The 24,913-nt window shown below is 38.8% G+C and overlaps 1 protein-coding gene across 3 annotated transcripts; it reads right to left on the bottom strand.

Annotated features, from left to right (window-relative positions):
• Window positions 1-24,913, bottom strand: CALU (calumenin). Of its 3 annotated transcripts, none has more exons than XR_011438228.1 (7): window positions 24,766-24,892; window positions 15,768-15,999; window positions 10,673-10,866; window positions 6,730-6,896; window positions 5,969-6,029; window positions 3,815-4,886; window positions 1-2,408 (listed from the first exon to the last, which is right to left on the bottom strand). XR_011438228.1 is itself a non-coding variant. In XM_001502691.5 (7 exons), exons 2-7 carry the CDS (start codon window positions 15,986-15,988, stop codon window positions 2,304-2,306), a joined length of 948 nt encoding a protein of 315 aa, XP_001502741.1. In that variant the 5' UTR covers window positions 15,989-15,999; window positions 24,766-24,913; the 3' UTR covers window positions 1-2,303. The 3 variants fall into 3 exon arrangements, 2 of the variants coding, with proteins under 2 accessions (XP_001502741.1, XP_003364896.1); XM_001502691.5 differs by having other exon boundaries at window positions 3,815-4,014; window positions 24,766-24,913; XM_003364848.4 differs by lacking the exon at window positions 10,673-10,866 and adding an exon at window positions 10,406-10,599 and having other exon boundaries at window positions 3,815-4,014; window positions 24,766-24,898.

Below are 24,913 nucleotides of genomic sequence, written 5' to 3'. Positions count from 1 at the left end.
TTCACAATGAATGTAAACAGTTTTATTTAGAAACAGATAGGTACCTGTTTGCATTACAGAATATAAAACTTGGTTTACACTCTATAAAAAATAACCAGTATCCAAATTCAAGAGAGCTAGCATTCACAGAACACACAATGTGGGTGTGCAGCTACTGTTCACCAGCCTCAAGCTTGATTTAAACCAAAATGATAATCCAGGGGGATTATTAAAGATTACAGTGCTTGCTGCTTAGCACCCAGCATCCAGAAGTTGCCGTCTTAGCAGATGAAGGTTTGCTTTCTAGGTGCGTGACTTTCACATAAAGCCTGGGTTCTCTGCACCTGGTGAGCTGTGAGGCTCTCCTGCCTACAGCTCATGATGTGCCCTCTCTACCTACGCCTGGGTTGGTGGCATCATTAATTATCTCTGGTCTTCTTAACAATAAAAATGGGGAATCTGGAGGGCAGAGAATTTTCATTCTCCTATATTGGGGTTAAACTTAAAGAGTTTATCCACTCTCAAGGGGTCAGTGTGAAGGCCAGGGTGAAGTTACACAATATGTGGCTTTTTACCAGGCCAAGTAGCCCACCTCAACACAATCATGGAAGACCAAAGGATATACCTAGGTTCAGATTATAATAATCACCCAGCACCACCTGAATGTATTATCCAGAAAGATAAATGAAATAATAGAGGTTAAATATACATATATTTATCTTAGTAACCTGAGGGCTAAAGACTTGGAATATAATAATTCTTCTCAAAAGAGGTCCAACTGTAAGAAAGGGACCAAAAAAGATAGTTTGTGTCATGTAAAATATGGGTAAAGTGAGTTGGGAACAGAGGATGGTTTCTTCAGCTCTTTCTACAGCCCTCTCTTTGATGAAGACTGGCAATCTGTGGATCCAGGATAAACTTGTCTTTTGGCAGCAGGGAGTCAGAGGAGATGGGGGAATAGGGAATGATGGATCAAAGGCAGGAAGGATGAGCAATGGTCCTCAAACCAAAGAGCCCTCTCTGTAGGCCCTCTCATCTTTGAGTCTGAGCTCAAGCTCTCCGGCTGACACAAAAACAGGCCTGGTAGTAAGTGGTTAGCATTCTGAGGTATGAGGATCCCTGGTAAATTCAGCAGCACGTGGTTTTTGGAAACCAGCCCACGAGATAAGAACACTGCAACCAAGCTCCTAACTAATACTGCTATTTAACCACTGTCCGAAAGAGAAAGGGAAGAAAAAAATCCCCACTATAGTGGGAGGTTCTAAGTTGCCATATAGGATGGTCCAAATAATCTTCTCTTTATCTTAGGATTTCTTAAGAGAATCCTCATTCAGTGATCATTTCTTTCATTCAAGGCACTTTCAATGATATGATTGGAAAGGAGTCCACTTTAACTGCAGTGAAAGCAAGACTAGTTCCTCAGAACACCTGGGGAAATAGGAGCCAAATGGGGCACTTACAGTGATTCAATAGGCAAGGCAGTCTTGAGCACTGCAACAGATGCACACCCAGAAAAGTGTGCGCCCTGGAAACACTTGTATTTTTCCTTTAGTTTTCCAGTTGTTTCTATGTATAGCTCTCTAAAGAGATCACACTCACGACTTGATTGATTTTCAAGACACTGGCCCTAACTCTTCCCACCACAGCTGCGCTTGACAAAATTAGCAAACAGCTAGTCCTATGGGAAAGGAAAAAAAGAATGAATGAAATCAAGTTGAGCCAAGTTTTCTTACAGCACAGGGATCTGTCCTTGCCCAGATAACACCAAGATCAGCTGCTGGACCTGAAGCAGCTGAATGGAATATCTAGCTCCTACTACTGATGACATATACTTTCAATAGTCAAGATTAAGTGTTATCTTTCTAAATCAAATTGTGGGGTATATTCTTTCCCTTTTCTCTCTCCTGAACATCTTTTATTGATCTCAGGCTTAGTTAAGTCGGAATTATAAAAATTATATGGTAAGGGTCGAGAAAGAGTGAAGGGCTAATGTTTGCCTACAAGTGTGAGTTGAGGATTTTGATCCTTCATATCATACTCCCAACCAGAGAACAAATATAAAAATAAACACACCGTGTTATACATAATACAAAGTGTAAATCTACAAACACACGTGTACTAATTAGAGTTGTTCCTCAGAAGCACGATTTCCCTCCAGTCGCTCAGAGACGAGGAGGAATGGGGACGGGATGGTTTTCGTTACGCCTTTTCATGTCTTAAAAAGTTTGTAATAACAGTCTCAGTAGCGCAAACAATTTCATGTGAAACCAAAAGCTGTAAAAATAAATTACTTTTGAAGAAATGTGGGTTCCTCTATCTGCAGCTCAGAATTCATCATGTCGTACTAAAGCCTCACCAAAATCTGTGGCCTGGCTGCCCACAAATAAATCATACTTGTCAACAATCTCCTCCTTGGTAAGCTTGCCATCCTGAAATTAGAGAGAACAGTGAATTCAGACAAAATATATCTCCCATTCTAAATTTAGAAACACTGCTATAGAATAGGCGTTAGTCAAGATTTAAGATTCTAAATTCCGCTAAATTAAATGTGAACTCAACTCTCACCCCATGGCCTACCCATACACACGGAAGAAAATAGCGATTAATACACTTTTCTTATCAAGAAAGTTAAAAGCGGAAGAATGGAAATAATATAGCTCAATGACTCAATGCTGGAGACATGGGTTTGTTTCTTGAGAAGATAATACTCCCTTTTGAGCAAAATGTGGGACATCTCCTAGATATGAGTAAGAGATAGTCAAGAAGAACTGGGTAAAATACTTCAAGGTGAACAAAGTCACTGCCTAACAGCAACAATGAAATCTACTAATATCAAGCCTAGTCCTTACCTCCACTATGCCCTAGCCACCAATCAGATTCAAGATGCAACTCAAATGAAGGCGCAGACACTCATCTCAAAAGTTAGCTAGGCCAGACTCCCAAGGGACGACTACCTGAGTTTCCTTTTCTCACATATCTCAGGACACAGCATCTGGCTACTGAAGTGACTGAGCAAGAACTCAAAACAGACTAACCTTTAAAAAGGCTCGATGATAAGAAAATGCATTTGAAACTAAAAATGAGCCTAACTAAAAGAATGTTCAGGATACTAAAACCCCCCATCTTTAGATTGATTTTCAGCTTACTCTAAGCAGAGCATTCAAATCTCTGAAAAAGGTGACCGGGCTTAGTGATAACACCACTCTTAATGAACTAAATGCCTCAGATAACTGATCAAGGACAACTTTTTTTTTTTTTTTAAAGATTGGCACCTGGGCTAACAACTGTTGCCAATCTTTTTTTTTTTTCTGCTTTATTTCCCCAAACCCCACCCTGTACACAGTATATCTTAGTTGCAGGCCCTTCTAGTTGTGGGACAAGGACAATTTTAACAGGATCCAGAGAAAAGCTGATTTATAACCTACTACAAAGGACTTAATTTTAAAAAGCATATTTGACTTAAAGAAGGAAATAACCAGCTTTGAGTAGGCAAAATGAGCCTATAATAGGTAAAAGAACAAAGAAAATAAAAAAGCAAAGAAAATTTCCTGGAGATCCAAAGAAACAGATGATGCTGGGCATAGGCTACATACAGAGGCTCTTTTCTGAAGGCTGAATTCCTCCAAAGCTATGAACACTGGGCAAAGGGATTTCTAAACGAGATCAGATAGCTAGTGCTGCCCTTTAAGTTTTCAATCACCAACTCTAGATCCGTAGCAGACTTAGACTAATTAAGACCTTAAATGCTCTATGAACCTTAATAGGAACTTTTTAGGCAATCCCCTGGAAACAGACTTGGATCACTGCTAGACTGCTGAGGCCTGGCCAGACTTACCTTGTTCTGGTCTGATTCATAGACCAGGTGCCTGGCTTCTGCCTCTGCATGATCATAGTCTGAGGGGAGGATCCAGTCTTTGGTCTCTTCCTTGTCCATCTTTCCATCACGGTTCTTATCTCGAAACTCAACAAATTGTTCTCTCTCTGTCTTTACCCATTCGGGCTCATCGGCATTTCCATCATGGCTGTACATGTCACCTTGTGTGCACAGACATACAAACAAATGAAATGAGAAGATGACTGACATTTACTTCAAAATAACAAAGGAGGTAAGGAAGTGGATGTGGATTTGAAAGGACTGGCCATGGGCTCATGGGTGTTGGTGGTGGGCTTGGGTACACAGGGATTCATTATCTATTCTATCTGATTTTGTCTATATTTGCAATGCTCTATAATAAGCTGAAAGAATAAAAACAATTCAACGGTGTATCTCTGGGGACTTCTTATTGACGCTAAATGTAAGAGGCAAAGACCATTTATTTCTTTATAATCTCTCTTGTCAACAGGGCAGAAACTAGCACATCCCTAGAAACTGGAAGACAATGTTTGGGAGACTTTTAGCTTTACAAAGCCCAGCACCCCCGACGTAAGTGTTCACGTTAGTTGATTTGCAAAAGAAAGCAACACACACACAGTTGATAGTTTTAGTAGTTTCAAGATACAATTCCTCTGCCCTTGAATCTTATGACGGGGAGGGAGACAGAAATATCTCCTTTTGGCCTCAATGCTTAATAAACGATGCTACTTAACAGTTATAAAACATAATTCCTTTCCTCAGGAGGTTCAAATGAGTTCCTCAGTTTCAGCAATGGTAATAAAGTGGAAAAACCCAAGAATGAAAAGATAAAATATTTAAAAGTAGAAATACTCAACTTTGAAACGAGCTCAGTAAATGCACCCAGGCACTCATTTCCACTATGCTGATGAACTCCACTAAAAAAAAATCATTTTGGAAAAAAATCCTATCTTCCATTGCTCATCCTTCTTTCTCTAAAAAACTCAAGGTACATCATTGAGTCTTAGAAGAAAAAAGTGGTCAATATTCAAGGAGTAATTCAACTGGGATAACTCTAGAAAATAAATAGCAGGTATAATTAGACAAAATCTGAGTAAAAGAGTGACTGGTTCAATGCAGTTTAAGTGACAGAAGTAGGGCTTAAGTCTCCCTTTCACACTTAAAATAAATATTTCAGGTAAAGTTCAGAGGTCTAAAAACAAACTGATATATGAAAAATAAAACCAGTGGTATACTAAAATTAAGTTACTATGAGTAAATATAAGGATGTGAAATACAAAATTATCTAGTATCTTTCAAAAGGAATGACATTTGTAACAAAAGTCTTAATGTCATCCATCTCTTCTCCTTTACTTATATTAATTTCCATTATAGTAATTGTGAAACAATGCTCAACTACTTGCTACGAGATGCAGCTCCTTTTTTTTTTAAAGCAAGGGGGAAATTCTGAAATTATTCCAAGGAAAATGAAAACAGCTTTTTGAGAGAAATTAGCCTTGAAGGTGTAGCATCCAAAAAAAAAAAAGGGAAAGGCTCTAAGAGGAGTCAGCCCCTCCCGGTTGCTTATCACCCACCTGTCTCTTTTATTCCATTCCCTACCTTCTTCTCCTGGGCTTCCTAATGCCAGTCTAAGCTCCCTGCAACTCTTTACTGTCAAGTCCGCAGGGCATCTGGGATGCGCTGTATCAGTGCTGCCCAGTAAGGGAGCCACTAGCCAATGAGGCTATTGAGGACTTGAAATGTGGTTGGTTCAAACTGAGATGTGCTGTAAGTATGAAACATACTTTCGAAGACTTTAGTATGAGAAAAAAACCCTCAATAATTTATACTGATAAAATGTTGAAACTATGGTTTTTTAGAATATTAGGCTAAATAAAATAAATTATTGAAATTAATTTCATCTGGTCATTTTACTTTTTCTGATGTGGCTATTAGAAAAGTTAAAATTACATATGAGGCTCACATTTACATTTTGATTGGACAGTGGGGCTACAGATACTTTATCATGACCCACTTCTTCTCACACTGGTCTGGCTTAATGATGTGCTGAGAGCTGGGGTAAACTGTTTCTATGGGTGAACATATCTTCCAAAGCTTCTCAGCTTCTTCTAAAAAAACTATGAGAAATAGACTTACCAATATACTCTTCTAGATCAATGAAACCATCAGCATTCTTATCTATATCCTCCATTGTTTCCTAGACGAAGAGACTATTAAAGTTAGTATTTAGGCATTTATCATTCATTAAGACACACACATATATGTGTACAAATATACTAGTATATGTGTATGTGTGTGAATATGGTTAAACCATAGGAAACTGCTGTTTTTCTAGCTAAAAAACCAGTAAAATACTATCAATTTCTAATGCTTCAACCTAAAATAACTATGAGTCTTCTTGGAGGAACACCAGCACTGCTTAATAACAAACCACCCCATCAAGCCCATGATGATCTGGTTGCCCTAGTCATGCTAAAGTCATACTAACAGACGTGACCAGCAAGTACGCCTATAGCTATAGTCTGGTTTATAGTTAGCTGCCTTCTGTGAGAATTCTTCAGTATCACTGTAATCACTCAGTGTCTGATCAGTGGTCACAGGATTTTTTAACAATAGGATTTCCTCCTGTGCTTATAATATGAAGCCACTAATGAAATGGCAAAATACATGATCTGATGCTAAATATTGTCATACTAAACAGAAAGCCAAAGACACTTAAGATAAATGACTTGATCAAGGTCACAGAAAAACACAGTGACAGAGCCTGGACTCTAAATCTTGCCAGTACTTGTACAGCAAGTCATTCTTGTAAATGCAGAGGACAAGCTAAAGAGGAAAGACAGTGTAAGCAAGAAAAAGAAACTGAGCTTCCATTGAGAATCCTTTTTCTCACCCACCTGTACTACTATATCTTTCATGTAGTCGTACTCCTCAGGGTGCAGGAAAGCTGTGAATTCCTCCTTTGTGGCAATAAGGTCTCCATCCTTGTCTGCCATTTTAAACCTCCGCTCATCTCGAACCATCATCTGTTTATAGTTAAATCCATCATCAGGGTCTGGATCATCTAGAAAACAAAAATTTAGGTCAAATCTTAAAGGACTTCCAGAAAACATGAAAATGTGTGGGCTAGGGAATCAATTTCCAAGAAAGATAAACCAATCAATGAAGAAATAGCCCCGGATTACACAGGTCAAATTCCAACAGTATAAAGACATTCATTTTTGGGCTAAAGCTCCAGTAATCAAATGCCTCAAAGTCAGGTCCAAGTTGAATATAAATGTTTGCCATCCAACACGGAACCCTGGCTGCTAGACTATGTAAACAATTATGTAATGCTTGAATATTATTGGTGTTAAGGATATTAAAGGGCTCAAGTTTTCTAGTTATATCTGGGGGACACTGGCAGTTCTAAAGTCATACTGTCTGGGTTTGAATCCTAACTTTACCACTTCCTATCTGTGTGACCTTAGGCAAGTAACTTAACTGTGCTTCAATCTACTCATTTGTATAATGGAGATAATAACAGTGCCTGCCGCGTAGGATTGTTTTGTGGTTTAAATGAGCAAATAAATCCAAGTGTTTAGAATAGTGCCTGGCATATAGCTGGCTTTTAAGAAAGTTAGCTATTGCAATTTTTATTAAACATTCGGCTCCCATCAAGAAGCTAGATATCAAAGGCCTTCTATCCCATATTAAGGCCACTTGGATTCAAACAGAACACCACTCTTTGAAAGGTCATACTTTAGTTTTTTCAGCCAACTCAGAAAGCTACCATGAGTTACAAGCACTGCTTGTCCCTATTTATGTAAGATTCTAGAAAATGCAAACTAACCTAGAGTTACAGAAAATAGGTCAGTGGTTGCCTACAGATAGGGGATAGGGAAGGTGAGCAGGATTATAAACGGACATGAAACTTTTTGGGGGTGATATGTTCATTTATCTTGACTGTAGTGATAGGTTCACTGATGAATACATATGTCAAACTCATCAATTGTGCATTTTAAATATGTGCAGTGTATCGTATGTCAATTATACTTCAATAAAGCTGTTACAAAAAATAAACATTAGATCAAAAACGAATTGAATTTGGACCTAACCGTTTGTTAGGATGTTGAACTGCACAAGCAGTAGTTATTCAGTCTCTATATAAGAATCTAGAAGAACGAAATTTAGTTTCTTTAAGCTGGAAAAATGTGAAGATGTTAACTGCAGAAAAGGAAAAAAACCCTTTTCAATCCGAGTTGTTGTGTGGACTAAATAAGATAACATGTGAAGATATTTTAAAAAGTAACAGACATCACATTAAAGGTAAGAAATGATTGCTCCTGCAACATACTGATCAAATAAAAAAGATATGGCACTGGTTTTATAAAAAGACCCACGGGGTCCCTTTAACAATAACATCACACTGCTGACTTTTCATACTGTAGTTCAATCTTCCCATAATTTAAGCACAGTTGAAAAAAAAAAAAACTACTGCTCTATTTTGAGAGTTGAAAAGCTTGAAGCTTCATTCTTTGTTGAGTGTCAAAATTCAGTATGACAGCTTATTGAATCATGAGGCTTTGGGGACCATATATGTGTATACTCAAAACCATAATAGGTTGGAGATGGAGAACTTAAGGAAAATACCACCTTTCTCAGATACTAAGTCACCTCTTCAAAACATAGTTTCAATACCAACTATGTAACATAAATGAATAAAGATAACAGAAGACAGACAACTTATACATTAAGACTAGATTCTTAGCTAAGAGTCCTTCTCTCTTCCTTAGGGTAAAACGTGGTGACTGGAATCAAGTAGCCTGATAGCATGCACATATATAAGGAAGAAAGAGGAAGATATAAAACTTATTTTTAATGACTCATGTGCCTATCGTCACTGCTTGGAGTGCTGCATAAGTTTACTTTCCTGCTGGCCTGCACACAGCTTGGGGAGGCTCTGATCTAGTTTTGGGATAAGCAGGGTGGATCTTAGTATTTCATATTTTACTTGGGGCAGAGAGAGTGTTAACCTTCCTTTTGTGGAAAGCAGATTAAGATAGATTTTAATTAAAAGCTAGATGATTTATACCTGAACTCAAAATTGAATCAGGAACACACTCTCAAAAAAAACCTCAGTCCTTCAATAAGCCGACTCATTACCCCCTGAGCTCTGTCCACTCACATGCCTCTAGGGAAAGATGCCTTATAAAGACATTGCTTCTCCAGCCAATGCTTCAGCTTATGCAGTCTCAGTCAGTAGAAATACCCATTACATTGAATCATTCGCCCTGTGAGGCAACAGAGCTCTCAACAGATTTTTATGCACATAATCATACAAAGAGTTTAAGATTCATTCTGGGCAGCAAGTGAGTGTCTAGGTGTGAGCTGAGATTTATTAACACACCATTCTGTTTAGATCACCAATAGCTTACCCTTTGCTTTATAGTTATCATTAATTCTAAATAAATCAGGAGGGTGTTGGGTCTCAGAGAGCAAGAAGCACTGATGCCTCTCCATTTGCGCTGACGTTTTAATACATGTGTTTTTAATTGAGTGAAGGCTATGTTTAGTTCTTGGCTAAGAGTCAAGCATGGAGAGAGATTGCCACTTTAGTTTTAGGAATGAGAAGAAGCCCAACACAGAAATAAGTCTCTTTGCCAGAAATGCGTGCAGTTCTGTAATTAACATGGACAGCTGGCTGTCCAGCGAGGGAAACAGATCATTATATACTCACTGACTGTTACTCAGTGGTGAACACCTGCTTTAACCCCAAAATTTGCCTAATTTCCAGGATAAAATGCAAAAAGTAACATTTATACATTCTTTCCTCAAATTGTAACCATGTACAACAGAGGAACCTAACAAAAATATCCAAAGTCATCAACTCAGTAAGATCGCCACCTAGCAGTCAGCAGCAGGCAAGTGTAATAAGTAAAAGAAAATTACTAACAGGTGGCCCAAGCTACCACATCAACAGAAAGCAATCCAAGTCACGTTTATTTGCCTTGAAGCATTTGCAAAGCAGGCTGATAAACTCATGTGCCAGAGAACACAAATGGGAAATTTTCATTTCTAAACTTCAGTAAGCAGACATACTGAAATAGTTAGCTTTTTATCAAGGAAAGCTACTATATGTGATCTTTATTTTATTAAGAAAAGACAGTAAATATCCTTCTATCCTCACCAGTTATAAAGGACTCTAATTTGGTTTGAATTTCAGGTGCAACACTTCAACGTGATCACGTCAAGAGACATCTCAAAGCCCCTTGCTTTGCACTGTTGGAACAATGCAGCCTTTGAAACAAGATCTACTATAAAAACGGTCTCTCTGAGGGATGGCAGAAAGAAAAATGCTAAAATATATCTGAAATGCTAAAGATACGGAAGATGCCAGACCTTAGAAAACCAAAATTAAACAAATCAAAAAATAAATAATATACACTTTAAAATGAATAAAATAAAGGGAAATCAGTTCAGCATCAAACTATTTAAAATAAACACAATTTATTCCTTTCTTTCACTGCGTGACCCATTTGTTTCTTTGACTCAAGACCATGGTCTTTGCCAGGCTGACATCTTGCCCCTTACCCAGGTAAGTGCCATAAGTCACGTTTCTGTACTCATCCCAGGAGATTAAGCCGTCTTGATTCATATCAAACTCCTGCCATTGGTTTTCAACATTGTCATATATGTATTTCTTCTGGGCGTGCTTAATCCAGGATTTCAGCTCCCCCTCGGTCACAAACCCATCTTTATCCGCGTCTATTTTATCTACAATCATTCTACAAGACAAAACAGTTACGTTTCAAGGTGCCGGCTCCACAAGGCTTTTTCCCCCAGATAGTAGGGACCTACCTAAAACGTAGCCGTAGGTGGCATTTTTATACTCCTCCCAGGAAACGAGGCCGTCCTCATTGAGGTCATGCCCCTTCCACTGTCGCTCTACATCCTCGTAAATCCAGCGCTTTTGTGCAAATTTAATCCAGTCTTTGAGCTCATCCACAGTGACAAACCCGTCCTTGTCGCCATCTATTTTACTTACAATCTTTCTGTAGAAAATGCAGAGAAATCCAGCAAGAGGTTAAAAGGACACAAGGCTCTGGACTTGGCCAGGTGTGTGCTGTGACCACAGGTGTTGCCCAGGGCTAAAGCATGGAAATAAAAAATTGTCTCCAGAACAAAAGCGCCAGACAGGCAACTAAAAATTTTTCTCTTAAGTGGCCCATTACTGGTCGGTAATGAGCCATCTGGATAAGGCGAGCACAGTCCATGGCTGGTGCACTTGGATCCAAAAGCAAACCCAGTCTATCCCTTTAGAAGTAGGTTTCAGCCGAAGGTTAGAATTCAGGAGTGAATATTCATACCTATCTAGGTTCTCCACTCTTTGTATCAAACAACATGCAAATCTCTGTATTTTTCTTTATTGTTTTTAGGAGAATCTCGAGTTCTTGGTAAATAATCATAATAACCACTGACACGGTTTTCTAAAAATTCAAAAATTTAAACTAGACTTTAAAAAATTCAGCTGCTGTTAAAAAAAAAGAGAACTTTTTTTTTTTTGAGGAAGATTAGCCCTGAGCTAACATCTGCCACCAATCTCTTTTTGCTGAGGAAGACTGGCCCTGAGCTAACATCCATGCCCATCTTCCTCTACTTTATATGTGGGACGCCTACCACAGCATGGCTTGCCAAGTGGTGCCATGTCTGCACCTGGGATCTGAACCAGCAAACCCCAGGCCACGGAAGCAGAATGTGTACACTTAACTGCTGCACCACCGGGCCGGCCCCAGAGACAACACTTTTATTAAAAATATAAAGATATCAAAAATAGTTCCGGGGGCCAGCCCGGTGGCACAGTAGTTGACTTCGTGTGCTCTGCTTTGGTGGCCCAGGGTTCGCAGCTTCAGATCCTGGGTGCAGACCTGGCATCACTTGCCAAGCCATGCTGTGGCAGAATTCCACATAAAATAGAGGAAGATTGGCACAGATGCTAGCTCAGGGACAATCTTCCTCACATATGCACACACAAAGTTCTGGGATCACTTAAGCCTCAAGTCAAGATTATTAAACAAAAAAATCAGGTATATAAAAACAGAAGCATGCTTATTCTAAAAAATGGCTAACAGCTTATTATACACTATGTTGAACTGGATTTTTACATATAACCACGAAAACCAAGAACTCTGAGGAAATTATGTGGTAAGAAAGTATATCCTTGATTATGAGAATGTTAATAAGCTGAGAGGGTTAGAGTGCAGACAATAAAGCAAAAACTACAAAAATAAAGAATATACTTCGCCCTTCATGAGTTTCTTTCTTCTAGCTCTGTCATCTTAATTTAAGGGTTTCAAAATATGTGCATGATACGAAAACTCCTGTTTAAAGACGCAATCACCTACTTACAGAGGCTTAGACAACCTACGTAAAGTCATACAAGTAAGCAGCCCAGTTTGGAATAGGAACTTCAAATCACCACTTCCAGCAGAATTGAAATCTTGCCATACTCTTATCCTCTATTATTTGCAGGATCGAAAAAGAGTGTCAGTGGGTAGCAAGTAATGTCTTTTCCCAGTTTGTGTTCATTTCATGAATACAATATTGGAAAGTGATTAGAATTAGAGTATTAGCAACACTATGAAAAGAGATTTTCATCTTGATATAGTGTTAGCCATAACTGTCTATTACTTCAATCCTATAATCAACAAGCATTTTCCTCCAGAAAACGTGTAATCTTGTAGCTTTTGCTCTAAAATGTTAATAGAAAAGGTAAAGCAATAAGAAGTCTTCTCTTAAATACCCTCCTCTATCTACATGGAACTAGGACAAAAAAATTCTTGCAAGTTTAACCCTGTAGAGTTTCAATAATATTAACAGATTAAGTTATACCAGTATTAAAGACTTCTGCATTATCTACAATGGGATCCAGTTTGTGTCCAAATGGTATTGGTTATCAATAGTGCCACTGCAACATTAAGGAAAAAAGGGCAAGGTATCAGAACCCCTCCCACTCCCCAAAGAAAATTTTAAACTATAACAAACAGCCTCAGAGGAGGATCACTCAGATAAAAAAGAAATAAAAAAAAAAGCTTTATGACTGGGCTTTTCTAAATGAAGCTGGCTGAATGCCATTCTATTTATTCCAACAGAAATATCCCAAATGGTTTAATCCAGAGGTTGGCAAAATTTTTCCAGAAAGGGACAGATGGTAAATATTTTTTACTTTGTGGGCCACATAGGTCTTTCACATCTTTTTTTGTTTTTTAACCATTAAAAAATATAAAAAGTCATTCTTATCTCTCTGGCCATCCCAGCCTGTAGGCAGCTGTGAAAATATGCTGGAAGTGGGCACGTTCTATTTTAGGTATGAAGCTCTAAACTCTAATCTTTAAGAGCCTCTGTAAATTTATGAAGCTAATTGCGTTGTATTCCTGACACTGGAGAACCCTACAGATGCAGTTACAATGCCACTAACCAAGCATTTATTCCAGGACAGAAACAACACACTTAGGGGACCTTATGTTCTTTCTCCTAAGAGGTAACACACGCCTCTACATTTTAAGAGGCATAAGAAAACTGGTTTTTTAAGAATCTGGGTCAGTAAGTGGGTTCCAGGAGGGTTCGTAATATTCCTGAAATTTTCAGTATGCAAAATTTTATATATATTCATATATGTGGACTTTTCTGAGGAAGAGTCCTTAGCTTTCATTAGATTCCCAAAGGGGCTGGGCCTGTGACCCAAAAAAGAATGAACTGCTCTAGTTCATTTCTATAGCAAATATATCAAGGGTGAGAACTTTTTTATATTAAGGACCACCAACTCAAAATAAACCCTCATTTGAAGGACACATACATGAAAATTAAGTATGCTTAGACTTCTTTGGGGGGCGGGGGAAATGAGAATACACATGAAAGAAAAAGTGTTCTATTTGTCAACATTCTTATTAAGAAAAAAGGAACTGAAAACTGTATATTGTTTTAAAATGCTTCCTGTGGTCTTTTAGAAATCATAACTAAAGATTTGAAAATAGCAAATTTTTGCAACTACAGGTATAAACAACGATCTTATCTCCTAATAATTACTTGCCTTCTAAATAGACAGAAAAGAGGGGGAATCTGTTGTTCCCAACATCTGGTGTACAGTCACTTATCCAAACAATGTTTAGAAATGCCAGTGAATATAAGTTTAAAAAAAAAAAAAGTTCAACTGGAATTCTTGCTTCCAACAGTACATCATCTTATAAACTGGACATATTTGTCATTATCTCCAAAATTTGAGAGAAACAAATAGTACTTAGTTCATTCATACATTCCATGAAAAACATGATTTTAACCATCTAATTTTAATCAAATACAGAGTTTGCTTATGTGTTGAACTTCTGATATTCACTGATGTCAAAAAGGAACATTTTCTCTCTACTGATTCCACTACCTGCAAAGAGCCAGAACATCCTGATTGACACCAAACCCAAGGGCTCTTCATTATTTAAGAGTTAATTCTGCAAATAGATATACGCAGACCAAAATGTGGGTTGGACATGCACGTTATTAATAGGCAAGACATGAAGACCGTGAACACCCTCACCCATCCCTATTTTCAGTCTGAAATATTAGCACAGTTATAAGAGTAAAATGAAAAGTGGGCATCGTCTCTCAGAGTTGGAAAAGCAACCTAACAGAAAACTGACACTAATATATTCCTGTTTACGTCCTTTCAAATGTCTTGGTATAGTTTCTCACTCTACCTAGCAAAATCTTTTGATTATTTCTGTCAGTGATTAAGAACAAAATATTGTACCTTTCAGTTAGCAGATAACCTCATGAAAGAATAAAATAAATTTATACTGAAGAATTAACCAAAGCAAATCCTATAACGTCTTCTAATCACAGCACTACCTATGACAGCAAAATATTTTTGGAAATTCCTATGTGGTACAACTTTCTAGACAAATCTCCTGATTACAGTTCAGAAAGTTAAACCAATGGTGCTCATTGAGGAGAAAATGTTCACTAAATTAACCTGCTTTTCCTTAAAAGGCAAGTCTTTGGAAGAGCCAAAAAGACATTCTCAGATCCTCAGTTAGAAATTATCAACTGGGATTCTACCAAATCAACTCTCTAGGTAAAAAGCTGTCTGCTGAGAAAGCCACATAACCTGACTATGACCTGGCTGTTACTGAAACAGCAACTCATACTCTGATATTAAGATCATTACTTGTTATAGTCTTCTAAAAGGCAAGTTGGGTTTGTTTTGGGGTTTTGTGTTTTTTTTTTGGTGAGAAAGATTGGCCCTGAGCTAACATCTGTGCCAATCTTCCTCTACTTTGTATGTGAGATGGCACCACAGCACGATTTGATGAGCAGTGCGTAGGTCCACGCCTGGGATCTGAACCTGCAAACCCCGGGCCGCTGAAGTGGAGTGTGTGAACTTAACCACTACACCACTGGGCTGGCCCCTGGTTTTTGTTTTTAATTAAGCAAATATCTGAGAATGAAAACAAAGAGGGTGAAGGGCACTCTTGGAAATCATAAATTTAACAGAAATTAGTCCAGGAGTCTAATTTGCAGTTTATTATCTACTCTAAGACTTGGCTTAGGCAACAATGAATAGGTCACAGATAGTTTTAAAAATTGAAAGCAGCAGGAGTGAGAAGCTCAATGTTCCTTTGAGATCAAGAAGATGCAGTTCAAGATGGGTCCTGTAGGATTTGGTACTTTCACGTAAAAATGACTTGACTTTGTAGAATGAGGTAAAGACTGTTATTCAGTGGATAAATGTATAAAGCAAGCACTTAATTAAATTTTAGCAGCAGCAATTCTGTGGTTAGCTTTCCAAAAATGTAGCTCATCACAGCTTTACTGGGTGACTGAGCCAGGAGAGAAAAAAAGCATGAGCTGATTTATAAAGAAATGTTATTACTGTAACTAGCCCCCCCAAGAGCTGGCACCTTACCCAAGTCTTTCCTTGCTCTCTTCTGGTGTCAGCTGATCAAAAGTCTTTGCTTCTTCAGCACCCAAGAAGGCATCATGGTCATAATCAAAACTCTGAGCATCATTGTGAACCTTGTCACTGAGTTGAGGCTCATGGTGTACACGGTCCTTCTTTTCTGTGGGCTTGCTCAAGGCAAAGGCTGTGCACAGGGACAGGCACATAAGAAACTGTCGCAGGTCCATGATAATCAGATCTTAAAGAAAAAGAAAGGTAGTTAATTCAGAAAGCATTCTGCTTAATAATTAAAGAAGAAATTAAAAGCTCACATTCAGTTAAACTATTAATTTGATATTATCCTAAATATTATTACTTAACCCATAAAATAAGTACGGTAGAATATCAGACTTTCCAGCTTTATGGTGAGAAATTTTAACCAGTTTCATCTGATTGTAGGTTGACAAGGAATTATAGTTAAAACATCCACCTTGTGATCAGTCTCTCTTTTAAAAAAATACCAAAGCAGAACTTTAATCCTTTTGCCAAAATTCATAAGACTTAAAAGTGAAAGGACCAAAATTTAAATCCACACCTACTGACTCCAAACACTTTACTTTTTGTACTTTATCAGTGGTCTGGTCTTCAAACCCAGCTAGTTATTAGAATCATCTTGGAAGCTTAAAAAAATTTCCTCTATTGAATTAGAATCTCTGAAGTTGAATCCAGGCATTTGTAGTTGTAAACACTTCTCAGGTGATTCTGATGAGCATCAAATTAGGAACCAATGAAATATTTGAGCGGTTTCCTTGGCCTACAGCACCAACTCATCTTCCATGTCCAAGCTCAACCTCAAATTACCATCAAAGATCAAACCATTCAGATGGTGCGGTGATAGATAGCAACTGCTTTATCATTTCGTATATTGTGCTTCTCAAACTTGCCCAGGCATAAGGACCACCTGGAGTACTATTCAAAGTACAGATTCCCAGGCCCTACTCCATACCTTCAGAATCTCTGCAGTCACAGCTGATTCTAGTGAACAAGCACAAGGCTTTATGGAAAAATGTGACCAAAAAAATTGAAGAGAAGCTGCAATATAGTAACCTGTTTAGCACACACTAAGATACCCCACAGTACTATCCAGAAAGCTTAAGGTCTTAGAGAAAAAACCATAAAATTAAAAGTCAAGGGGCAAGATCTTCCAAGGTATTCATATTTTAACTAATCCTTCATCAGTAGAGCATGGATTCTGGATGCTTTTCCCCCTCTGGTGAGAATAAGTTTTTGCAATTTCACATTCTCTCTTACTCATTTCCTTTTATGACTAATGGCTCCCTTACTGGATAGGTAGGTGGTTATTAGGCACACAGCTTGTTGTGGGTTGAACTGTATCCCCCCTAAAAATATGCTCAAGTCCTAATCCCTAGTACCTGTGAATGGGACCTTATTTGGAAACAGGATATTTGTAGATGTGATCAAGTTAAAATGATGTCATACTGGATTAGGGTGGGCTCTAATCTAATGACTGACTGATGTCCTTATAAAAGGAGGGAAATTTGGACACAGACACACAGAGAAAAAAAAGAACACCATGTTATGAAAAGATGCAGAGACTGGAGTGATGCACCTACAAGTCAAGGAATGTCAAGGATTGCTGGCAATCACCGGAAACTAGGAAGAAGGAAAGAAAGATCTTCTCCTGGAGCCTTCAGAGAGAGAGCATGGCCCTGCCAACACCTCGATTTCTAACTTCCAGCCTCCAAAACTCTGAGAGAATAAATTTCTGTCCTTTTAAGGCACCTAGTTTACGGTAAATTGTTAAAGCAGCCCTAGGAAACCAAAACAAGGTATTAGTACAGAGGGACACTGCATCACGTGAAAGTTAAAAGCATTACCTTGTCCCACTCTGCAGGTTAAACCAGCCACAGACTTCACCTTCCCCAGGATCTCACTAGTGGAATGACCTAGTAGAAGGGCTCACGTTTTATATGTAAATATTTTTCAAAATATGAAAATTCTTTCAGCATAGCCTCTACCTTAGTAGTTCTCAGTCCAGTCTGCACCCTAGAATCACCTGGAGAGTTTTCAGAAAATATGACTACTAAATCCCACCCTAATCATTATTTTTAAAAGGTATCCAGGGTGAGGACCACCACTTTAACCAAACTATCAAACAGCCATAGTGATGTCTTAAGAAATCTGACCCAAAAGTATACTTAACATGAATAAATTGCATATATCTGATCCTGCCTCAAAGTTTCGGGAACTAGAATGAAGAGAGTGAACTTGCGCCAGGGTATGAGGAAATTAAGCCAATAGATTAGACATAGTTCAATGTATCCATTTTTCTTGTTAATGCGCTAAGGAAGTTACATTGTATTACCTTGGATTTATAGAGTCCTTTGGATTCAATAAACTAAAAAATGCTTAGTACAGCTAATGGTGAGCATGCTATATAAAGTGCCTTAAAAGCAGAAGGAAAGCAAATAGAGAAATATGTTTAATCCCAACACAACCTAGAGAATTGATAATACAAAGGCACAACCTGAGGCCTCTATGAACAACGTTCAGGCTGTAAAAGGGCACACAAGGGCACTGTATGCAACCACAGGGAAAGCAGCTCAGTGGGGGAGGGTGGGAAGGTTCTGAAATGGCAGAAGAGGATACATCAATAGAGAGTAGAAAGTGTTCTAGAGTAAACAGGACAGTGACAATAAGACAAACAGAAATATAGCTAAGGAGATAAGAGGAGGCAGTCAGTCCTCAAGTGCCCATTCTCAAAAAAAAAAAAAAAGGGAGTCTCACAGGATGGTGGTTAAGACTGATGAAAACCCATGACAGGAAGCAATGTGAAAGCAAGACCAGGAGACCTTTAGAGAAAGGGGAAAACGTGGTACTTTTCTTAAGCTGTTCCCACCAATGTTAGAACTCAGCTATGCTTCTGAAAGTTAATTAACATTTTGTTTCATCCTATCCCATTGAAACACCCAAATTCATCCACAAAGATACTTGTACATAGGAGTTCAATGATGATAGTTTATAATAATTTAAAAAAATGGAAAACTAAACCAGAGAGCTAGTAAATGTATATTAAATCTATATTATGGGACGCTACACAGAGGTTAAAAAGAACGAGGTGGATCTATCTGCCCTGAAACTGAGAACTCACCAAGATACGCAAAGTGAACAAAAGACAAGTTGCAAAACAATGTCAAGACCTCACTTATGTAAAAAGCAAAACCAAACAACCTCCTCAGCTTGTTTATGTTTGTATAAAATATAACATATATGGACAAAAACAGTGTGGAAGGATAAACATCTATCTGTAAACAGTGGTAACCATTAGGCTCAAGGGAGAAGAGATAGGGGTGGTAGGGTGAGGCCAGTGTGAACTTTAATACTGTACTCTGTTGTGTTGCCTATTTTTCATAAATGAGCACACACTCATGTGTATTACCTTTTTGTGTGTATTACTCTTTAAACAATATTATAAAAACTCTTTTCAATATTAGGTACCAGAGCAAACATTTTCAAGGCATTTCTCCAGATTGAAAGAGAAGACTGAAGGAAAAACAGATATCTATTCTTAAGACATAAACCCTATTTTTAAAGTAAAACATACTACTCTAGAATAACACCCCAGCCTACCCTTCAATGATTCAACTGATCATCAAATCAGTGGAATGGTAAAGAGAAAATTAAGAGATTTACTGGCTCTATTAAACATCAAAATGAATATGGATTTATTTTAGGGCAAAATGTAACTTCCATCTCAAACTACAAATAATTCCTTAGACAAATAAAACACTTTAGAGACAAGAAACAAATTATATGTTCTTGTTATTTTGTGATGTATCCAAAAAAATATCTATAATGTTAGAAGCTTACCGAATCAAGTAAAATCAAGTCACTGCAGCAGAGGGTTTTCATTATGCCTATTATTTAGGGGATGTCACATTTAGGAAAATTTTATAAAGGATTAATTACATCCCTAGAATAAAATATCCTAACAAGTCTTGCATAATACCCTAAAGGCGTTTGCAACCCCCAAATGTTACAATATGAATAAATGCTTAAGCTCATTAACACTATCAGGGCCTGGCAAGGATATTGCACAAAGTTTTGATACATATAACATATAGAAATGTAACAGATTGATTCACTGTGATTTAGAGGGAAAATTACATTTAAGTTTGAGGCTTAACATCTTGATACAAGGGTAAGAGAAGAATTCCAGAGTAAAGGCGAAGTGATCTGGCATGATCACTTATCCATCTCTCTTTTCCTCCCCTCTCTCAATGAAACTTTCAATCTCACCCCTCCCTAGGCTCCTCCATTCTGTCAATCAACACTTCTCAGGTCTCCACAATCCAAAACCAGTCTTTCCCAGCCCCCACTATTCCTTCAAGCTTGCTCTTCCCCTTCCTTCACCCACACAGTCTCTAGAAGTTGCCTCTGCTTCCTCACCACTTACTGTCACCCTGAAATCTGGCTTTCTATCTACCACTGATGAAACTGCCTAAAAGGGTCATCAAGGACCACCTGATGGACAAAGCCAACGGTCCTACCCTCATCTCTCTGCAGTTGAGCAATGAAAAACCTGCACTTCAACTTCTTTTTTTAAAAATATATGCTCTTTGTTAGCCAGCCCTGGTGGTCTAGTGGTTAAGGTTCGACGTGCTCACTGCTGCGGCCTGGGTTCGTTTCCTGGTCAGTGAACCACATCACCCGGCTGTCAGTTGTTATACTGTGGTGTCTGCGTGCTGCCGTGCTGCTCAAAGTTATGCCACTGGTAGTTCAAATACCAGCAGGGTGACCCATGGTGGACAGGTTTCAGTGGAGATTCTAGACTAAGACAATCTAGGAAGAAGAACCTGGCCACCCACTTCTGAAAAACTGGCCATGAAAACCCTAGGAATAGCAGCACAGCATTGTCTGACACAGCACTGGAAGGTGAGAGAATGCTTCAAAAAGACCAGGCAGGGCTCTGCTCTGCTGTACACAGGGTCACTAGGAGTTGGAATTGACTCCACGGCACTAACAAGAACGCTCTTTGTGCCCACATATAATATACCAACTCCTGGCTATTAGATACTTTAACAAAAGGCCTCTTGTTTTATGAATATAGACACTAAAAAAAGGACTGTACTAGATTTATCTAATTCTATACACACTTAAAAATGTTCAAGTAGAAATAAAGGATATCCCCCAAGATAAAGGATATTTTATGTGGGAAGTTGTGAGAAGAGTATAAAACAACTTTTCACACAAGGCATTTGAAGAAGTACATTAGCGCAGTTATTTCTGAAGCATCGTTCTTTTCAACCAAACTAAAACCGAATGATAGAAAGCTAAATGATCTTTCTCTTTCTCCTCCCCCATCATCACAGCTACACACACATCAATGGATAATTAGGAAAATATGTGATACAAATGAAGGATTTGGTTGTATGAACTTTAATGTGATCTAGAAGGTGAATCAGTGGTTGTGAAAAATGCATCTCCCCATCTCCCATTTCGCAAATGACATATAGTCTCTCTCTCTCAAATTCTATCCCTCCCTCACCCAGGGTCACATCTAACATTTTTCTTTGAAAAAAAAAAAAAAAAATCTAGACCTGCATCGTCTGGGACAGTAACTAGCCACATGTAGCTACTAAGCACCTGAAATGTGGCTAGTGTGAATTAACATGTGGTTTAAGTGTTATACTTTATATCAAAAGAATGGTATTTTATATGTATTGGATTAAAGAAATCATTAAAATTAATTTCACCTGTTTTAAATTTTCATCTTAAAATTTAAAATTACATATGTGGCTTATACTATATTTCTACTGGATAGTGCCATGTTAGAGACACAAACTAAAGGGCTAGAACCAAAAATATATCAAATTAACTATCATCCTTTTGCAGTATTTCATCAATAATGGTCTTCTGCAAAGTTATTTTCACAAATTGTTCCAGTTAACTAATAAGGAGAAAAGATTAATAGCATAAGCTTGAATTTCTTTCAATAACAATGATGAGCCTTAAGAATCAGTTTATTTTATCCATTCAAAAATTTCCTTGACAGTTCTAAATTTTTGCCATTTCCTCTCTTCCTTCCCAGTCATTTTTGGTAAAAATCCATTGGTCACAGAACACTTGAAGTAAATTACTTCAGAGAAATTTAGATGTCTGGATTAAATTCAACTTTTCAAGAACATTAGCATTGAGTGATCCCACAGTCATTCTGGTTGACCAAAGACCCATTGCTCAATGTTAACAAGTGGGAGAAATGGGTGTGGTGGTAAAATTCCAGTTCTCTGAGCTGGATATTCAGCAAAAAAAAGACATTCCTCTATAATGCAGCAAAAGCAGGACCTCACTACTGAAGCGTCTACTTTCACTGTGGTTTTGGGGGAAAAGCCTGATAGCAATTTAACTATACATACTAAGTTGCAGGTTACAAAATCTAGAAATTAAAGCTATCCGGTTATCTATCTGATATTCTTCACTTAAAAACTTTAGTACAAGTACCACCAATGGATTATCACGTTAAAGTAATAATGTTATCCTTCATGATTTGATAAAAGTTATGATGACACCATTTATTCAATGTTTCCTTAGTGATGGAGCAAATTTACAATAGTTCATTAATACATTCTAATCAAATTATTTGTGTGACTGAGGGCACAGATTTCTAAGACAGCTGAGAATATAAAAGTGCAAAATTTGGCTGTAGAAGAAAAGCTTTGAGAATGACAAACTATTCCTCAGGCTTCATTGGTTCTATAACCAAAATATTTCAGTACAAGCTTTAAATTTTTCTGGCCACAGAGTGAAAAATTTTAAGAAAAAAGTTCTTGAAAATTTGGGAGAAAAAAATTTACTTTTGGCTGATGAAACTTTAATACATAATTAATTGCGACAGAAATGCTATGCAAAGCGTAGGGACAGCAACTTGGGTTTCTAGTTGAAATTTTGCTGTGCGTGTCTAACATGCAAAGCCCTTGAGAATTTGGTAGTTATTTTAGCTCAACCTCCTTTTGGTGTCAAATGTCTATAAATAATTTTAAAATCCTAGATGAAAAGAACTATCTACTATGATCACTCCAGGTGGAAGCGATCTGCAGCCATTTCTCTAAACTTTTATAAAACTTGTACCACTCCACAGTAATGAGCATAGGCTACTGCAAGTTGTCTCCTATAGGAGACATCTATAAGCTCCCCTATGGGTGCTACATTTTCGGAAGGCAGGGATCTCAGCTAAGATACATTAATATCCCTCTATAGTCCCTAATACAATGCCCTGCACTTTTTATGTACCAGTACATTTTACTGGATTAGTTGGACGGTACTTGGCAGCAAGGTAGTGCCTGCCTGTCGGTGTTCCCAAACTCCCAATGCCCCCTACCGGATCCGGCCATCAGCCAGCAATAGGCAAAGTGTTATTTCAGTTGTCTTAACTCTAATACATAAATTACAACATCAACACCCATATTTAAGAGTTCATAGAGAGAGGATCTAGGACCTTATGGCCTAGCGAGCATCTCCAACAGCGCTACCTCTGTCCTTCCAACACCTCTGGTACACCCATGTTACAGAAAACCTGTGTTAATATCAAAGTACTGATCTGCTATACTGGTGCAAAGTACATAAAATGTCATCACTATGTACCTTTTGACACATCACTGGATGAATGGGAGCAAACAATTATATTGAGAGTGATGATGAGTTGATTTCAAAGCTGTATCTGAGTACTATCCACTCAGGTGTACTCAATTCATCTTTGCCAGCTCATGGTTCTCCTGGTTGTGATTCTCAAAAGAATCCTACTGCAGATGCCTGAATGACTGTAAAACTCAGAATAGGCCTGGGCAAACTCATCCTTTCTACACACAAACACAATTCACGAGTTATCTCTAGACCCTCATTTGTACTATACTACATAAATTCTTCAGTGATGGCCATTGTTTGGCACTTGGTTAACTAAACTTACTGAAGGAGGTCAAACACGCATTTAGCTTGCGTCAAGTTTCATTCTATGGCAAAGAATAATTTATCAGAGATTACAAGGTTCTCTATCTCCCAGCTATAAAAACAAATCAGAAGTAACCTTATTCCTGATTCATTAACCTTGACTTTATAGTCTATGCCAGGAAGTGAATAGGAAAGAAACTACTCTGGGAGTTTACACGCTTAGCAATTGAGATCAAAGGCCTAACGTTTTAAGAGGAGACCCAAAAGCAGCTTTCAAAACTGCAAACCACCCTATAGTCTTAATCAGGGCAGCTGTAGGGAATTAAGTTTACTTCTGAATACAGCATGCCAAAAATCAAACTAGGATCTGGGGCTAGAAGCAACAAAACAAGGTAAAAATACAATTTCCTAATGAAGCTTTTAAAACTATTTTCCATCGTTGACTGAAGTACGCAGCCAAACAAAGCAATTCGCAACATTCCGCTTTTCTCTAAAATTACAGAGTTTAAAAAAAATTTATAGTGTCTTCAAGCTTTCTTTCCCCCTTGTTTCTACACCCTCAAAGTCAGCGAACACGACTTTCTTGGCAGATGCACCCCGCTCTCGGGATGTGGCCTCGGGGCGGGGCTGGAGGACACGAGCGGGGCCGTGAATGGGAGGTGGCAGGGAGCTGTTACAATAACACTACCTGATGCCCTCCGACCTTCAGGAGGCAAATAAGAGTGACCGAGGGACTCAGTGAGTGGCGGGGCCCGGGGGCGGAGAACGTGGCAAGCTGGGCACAAAACAGTACCCACAGGCCGCACAGCCGGGAGCCCGAGTTCGCGAGTCCCGGGCCCCTCTGTGACCGCGCGGGAAGGCGAGCGGGGGGCTACCACCCAGGCTGTGCGCCGAGGGCCCTGGGGTCGCGAGCCAGCTCAGGCCCCGGTCCCGAGCCAGCAGAAACACAGGCCCCGACTGAAAGAAGCCCAGGCTGGCGCCGGGAGCAAGGCCTCAGGACAAAAAGAAAGCGCAAAAGGACGAGGCTGCTGAAGGAGGCGCCGAGCACCCCCGTACCTACCTTTGCTCGCAGCGCTCACAGCCCAGGGCGCCGCGGCCGCCGCTCACCCACCGGCTCAGCTCACGCGCCCAAGCCCCGCCCAACCGGAAGCGACTCCGCGCCCCGCCCCTAGCCGCCTCGCCGGCGGCCTCCCGACCAATCATTAACA

This window comes from Equus caballus, chromosome 4 (assembly GCF_041296265.1).
Source record: "Equus caballus isolate H_3958 breed thoroughbred chromosome 4, TB-T2T, whole genome shotgun sequence".
Classification (NCBI taxonomy): domain Eukaryota; kingdom Metazoa; phylum Chordata; class Mammalia; order Perissodactyla; family Equidae; genus Equus; species Equus caballus.
This window is presented reverse-complemented; position numbering and strand designations above follow the sequence as displayed.

Bases quoted from the DNA above. Each gene is read 5' to 3' on its own strand.
- CALU (XM_001502691.5), bottom strand. From the start codon at position 15,988: ATGGACCTGCGACAGTTTCTTATGTGCCTGTCCCTGTGCACAGCCTTT. The intron at 10,867-15,767 runs GTAAGGTGCCAG...CATTTTCTACAG, and splicing joins GAGAGCAAGGAAAGACTTGG to AAAGATTGTAAGTAAAATAG. The intron at 4,015-5,968 runs GTAAGTCTATTT...TGTGCACACAAG, and splicing joins TGATCTAGAAGAGTATATTG to GTGACATGTACAGCCATGAT.